This window comes from Montipora capricornis, chromosome 12, assembly GCF_036669925.1.
Source record: "Montipora capricornis isolate CH-2021 chromosome 12, ASM3666992v2, whole genome shotgun sequence".
In the NCBI taxonomy this organism is placed as follows: Eukaryota; Metazoa; Cnidaria; class Anthozoa; order Scleractinia; family Acroporidae; genus Montipora; species Montipora capricornis.
The window spans coordinates 21,011,817-21,016,816 of record NC_090894.1 but is presented as its reverse complement, the minus strand read 5'-3'; the positions used below and the strand labels follow the sequence as shown (position 1 = coordinate 21,016,816).

General features: G+C 39.7%; 1 protein-coding gene across 3 annotated transcripts in view; it reads right to left on the bottom strand.

The window, feature by feature from the left end:
• Positions 1-5,000, bottom strand: part of LOC138026871 (uncharacterized) — a 75,490-nt gene that overhangs the window by 36,705 nt on the left and 33,785 nt on the right. For all 3 annotated transcript variants that reach the window (XM_068874330.1, XM_068874331.1, XM_068874332.1), the window contains exon 3: positions 766-947. In XM_068874330.1, the coding sequence (XP_068730431.1) occupies positions 766-947 (182 nt within the window). The remainder of the gene's footprint in view (positions 1-765; positions 948-5,000) is intronic.

The window sequence follows — 5,000 nt, the reverse complement described above, 5'->3', positions numbered from 1 at the left end:
AGGGACTTAATTCTAAATTCTAAAATGTACTTTTAAAACTGTTATTTCAATATTTCGACGAGCCGATTTTCCGCAATTTGCCTTTTTTCCAATGTTTGCCCCCCAGCATAACACATGGCTAATTTGCATGACAATTTGAAAACCAACATGGCGGCTATCGTGAATAAGGCCTATTTGGGTGAACTGTAATCGATCATTCCGATCCCTCACACACAAAAAAATGAACTACACCGACACACCGTAACCTATAATTCGCGCAATGCTCGCTACTACCGCGTGTATAAACGTTGGAAGCACCATGACAAATGGCACAATTTCTTGTTCTTTGGCCATTCTCTTCTACGTCATCATTACCCAAGACTTACTTGCGGGCATTTGGTATGAAAACGTCATCATTTCCCGATTATTCTGTTCGTGCTTGCAGCTTTCAAGTAAAAATTTGTCCTGGTAACACACACTACCTATGTAATATACTTTACTACAGTAACTCTATATACGTGCAAGCTACAATGAGACCTCCTGCGGGAGGCAATAATCCCTGCGGGGGCAATAAGTTGATTGATTGATTGAACGCAAGACAGGATGATGGGTATCCTCTCTTGAATAACAAGGTTACCCTACATAATCCTCATCAAAATTGCACGAAAAATCAAAAGCCAGCAAAGACATATTTTTTGACTTGACTTGACTTGAACTCAAACTCGTCCCTTAATCTTGACTCGTGGTGACTCATGAAACAGGCAAACTCGTTACTGCTGCACTTACCTCAGACGCATTAAATTTCGCCCACATTTCCGAAAGAAATAAGGAGGTTTTAACGATCTCTTCAATCCCTTTTTGTAGGTGAGCTTCATCGAATACCCCCCAAGCAGGTTGTTCCATCACTGTTTTTGGACTTGGCCACAGCTTCTGAATAAAACTCGAAAATTTTATCGCCAAGGTCCATCCTATATCAAGAAAAAAACCAATTTCGATATATTAAAATTCAGTCCCAAACAAAAGGCATCATCTCGAGCCTTTGGGGAATAAATAGTAGGATTTGTATGAGATTTTTCCCCAAGAGCCTGGATTTTAATATATCGAAATTGGTCTATTGTTACGAAATAACTACACCTTTTGCTGTTCATTAACCCCAAAGGGATATTCATTCAATCGAAAAAGCATTGTCATTAGAGCGAACAGGCAAACAAAGACTTAAACGGAGTATCAAGAGTCCGATGTAACGTTGATTAACATATTTAGCATAGAATTTGACAATCATGAATATGTTTGCACAGGTTCATTGGCGTTTTCGAACTTTCATTGTAAAATTCATTAATAATTCATTAGGATGACAGCCAACAGAAACGCACTATTCAGGTCACATGTGTTGGTTTGTAAATCGCGTTAAAGTTCAACTGTCTGAAAGCACGGGGAGGGATTGAATAGATAGCAGGGTAAGGCTGGGGTTGATGAATTTTTAATTAGTTGAATTAGCAGTAAAATTAAATTTCATAAAAGACTTCTAACTCGCCTAATTAGTATGCTTAACTTTCATAAAAACGAGTCCTGTAAATTTGTACAAAGTTTATTAATCAATCACAAGTTTGACATTTCAATCACAACTATTAGGTAACAATTTACTTGAATCTTGTGTGCCTTGTCGAGAAAGTTTAATGCATCCTCGCCTTCCGTCTCACGCAAATGACAGTTAATAGCACAAAATAACAAATCAAGCGAATTGGGCAGATAACGCTCTCTATTTTGCTTGGCCACTTCACAAACGAACTGAATTTGCTTAACCAAAAGTTTAGCTTATTTGCCGACATGTGCTCTACTGAAACGGTCACATCTTCAACATCTTCGCATTTGAGACCGGCGATTCTAACAACTTCTCACATTACACATTTATTTTGCCGTCGCTGCCACTCCTCGAAGACTTTTCTACCCCATTTAGTGTTGTATTGTGTTGCTTTCGGAGTTGCTCCGACACTAGACTGGTCTCTTCTTCTTTACTCTTTGAAGAGCGAAACCAACCAGTCATGTGTCTACCACAAAAGCTCTACCAAAATAGATTGCTAAATTCAATGCTAAACTCCTATGGGACAACTCCACGCCCACGTGATTAACATAACAATCAAAATCTATTGTTTCATTTCACAAGTAAGATAAAATATGAGCGGGAGACCTTTATGGGCTATAAAACGGTTCGCCTGCGGCTCGTTGTTTTAACTGCCCATAGAGGTCTCCTGCTCATATTTTATCTATTACTTAGTAACCTATTTACACCGATCTTACCCGCACTCCTACTGAGATATGGAGGTCTGGCGGCCACCTTCAGATGAAGATATACAGAACAGTAAGTAAATTGACGAATCGGGAGGAGAGGGAGGGTAAATGTGATCCGAAGGTGGCTATTGGAAAGGAGCACAGGTAAGAGAGTGCAAAGGAGATAGGAGACGCCTTACAGAAAATGCTCGAGTCTTCTTTCGAAATGATAATGAATTCATGTCGGCGATACCGCTTATACTCCTTTGGGTGAGACCGCCGTAAATAGTAACCTATTTACACCGATCTTACCCGCACTCCTACTGAGGTATGGAGGTCTGGCGGCCACACAGGAATAATACTAGAACACAAGGTATTACAGAATAGGCAGTCCACCAAACATACCCAGTCTCAAAAGAACAACTGAGACAACTTCAAAAGGGAAACAAAGGGTAAAGGGGAGGAGAAATAATTAAAATAAACCTCAAGAAGGAAGTAGACGTAGACGTACGGAGCACACTTGGCAATAAGTTCCCAGGCAGGAAGCAAACTGTGGAGATTACCCGCAACAAAAGTTTCCAGATCCCGAAAGGCAAGCATAGAAGGATCTCAAAGGGCATGGCCATCAAGAACCGCTTTCACAAATTCCAGAAAGACATGAAGATTATTTTCTGTCATCCCCTTAGCCACCCCAAGAGGAGAGTTATCAAACTTGACCTAACGTACTGAACGTCTGGTTTCGCTTTTGGGTTGAAATCAGGAGTAACTTCCCATTCCCGAAAGGTGAAGGCGAGCTTAAGGGCCCACTGACGTATTTTTTGGGGTGCGTTGCTAAGGATGTAATGGTTAAGTAATTTGAGATAATTTGGCATTATTTTGGTCAGTTTCCAACTTTTGTAAGCCAATGACCCTAAATATGACGTCATCATACCACGCCCATGGTCACGTGACCAATAAAAGAAACTCTAAATTTGTCTCCGTGCTACGCAATTTGGGTATTTAATCGATGGTTTAATAATTTGTATTCGTTTTTGCATCCAGCCAAGCATGGTTTTCTTTTCATTTTGAAAAATGTTCTTTTTAAAGACATAAACGATACTGAAATACCCATAACTTTTTAAAAAATCAATGCTTAGCTATATTCTGTATTTGGGGGTGAAACGTGCCATGTAAAAAAAAAATTAAAACCGCCGAAAATTTAGCTTTTTTCTCAAACCGGAAGTCAGTTCGTTTAGGCATGCGCAGTTGATCTGCGAACGAGCTCGAGGAAGGGCGAGGAAAAACCTTCGATGGAAACAACAGTTTGTGCGGTGACTTTAGCTTGTGAACGGGTTTTCTTGTCAACTCATGATATGATGACGTCAGTTACCGGAAGTAACATTTCACTTCCTTAGCAACGCGCGAAAAATCCGTCTGTGGGCCCTTAAAGCGCCAGGCAGGGGACCAGAAGAAAGAAAAAAAGGGAAAATGTAAGGGAGGAGATGGCTCAACAGATGACAGCTTTGAGCCTCAGTAATCCGAGAGGGAATTAGACTCCCTTTCAAAACTGTCATCCTAGAGTTAGGCGCAAATCAGTGGGAGATAAATCGGAAATAAATGGACTGTAGGACAAGAAAATTTTATTAACCAGCAAATTTAAAGAAAAGTACACGAAATACGAGAAAGCTACTTATTACCGCCTCGACCACGCCTAGAATACGGGGTGAAGCGATTTACAAACTGGTTACGACGAAAACACCTATTCGCAGCGTGGCCAGGGATGCCACAATAGAAACAGACGAGGCAGAGAAAAAAAATTGCATTGCAATTGATACAAACAGTACCCTGAAAACAAACAAAAGGGACATGTGAAGTATATATACAAAGTTAACCGCGATCGATGAAGAGAAAACGATAGTTACAACACTTAAGACGGAAGGTATTCTAACATCGGTAATGAAGTGAACAATAGTACAGCATCTCGAGCCGGAAAACAAGTCAAATAAACATCGGCTCTAAGGTAAATAATAATTTAAAATCTCATACCGAGAAATATACAAAATCAACATAAACAACAAATAATCACCTGTCCCGGCAAAAAAAATTAATGTATAAAACAGATATCTAATCCCCGAAAACATCTTCAAACCGATATTGGTAAAAGGGGGCACGGAAATAATTTAAAACATTACAAGTCAGAAAATATTTATAAATCCAATCACGAATAAAGTCGGTTAAGAGGTAACAGATATTGTAACATCTCGTGCCGCGAAATATGTGAACTTAACATCGGTCACGAGGAAACAAATAACAACATCTCATGCTGGAAAATATGCAAATAAAACATCAGCCATGAGGAAACAAATAACAAAACATCTCATGCCAGAAAATATGCGAATAAAGTGCTCATCGGCCGGGATCGGCTATTCATCGAGTTACGAGTTGCGGTCGAGTTTGAGTTGACTTTGAGTTAAGTTTGAGCAGGCCCGTAGCAGGGGGAGGGGCAGGGGGGGCTCGAGCCCCCCCAGAAATTTTCAGACTTGAATTGAATTCTGCTACAAAAGTGGAATTTTTTTTTTTTTATAAAATGGACAGCTGTCAATGGAAGCTAAAGTTTCAAAGTATTGTCGATCATAGTAAGATTATGTACTGTTGTTCTTCTGTGCAATTTGGAATTGTGTAAACAAACGAAATCGTATTTTTGCTCTGCCAAAACAACCAACGGCTTTAAAATATCTGTTTATTAAGCATGAAAATAGTCAGAAGCAAAATGG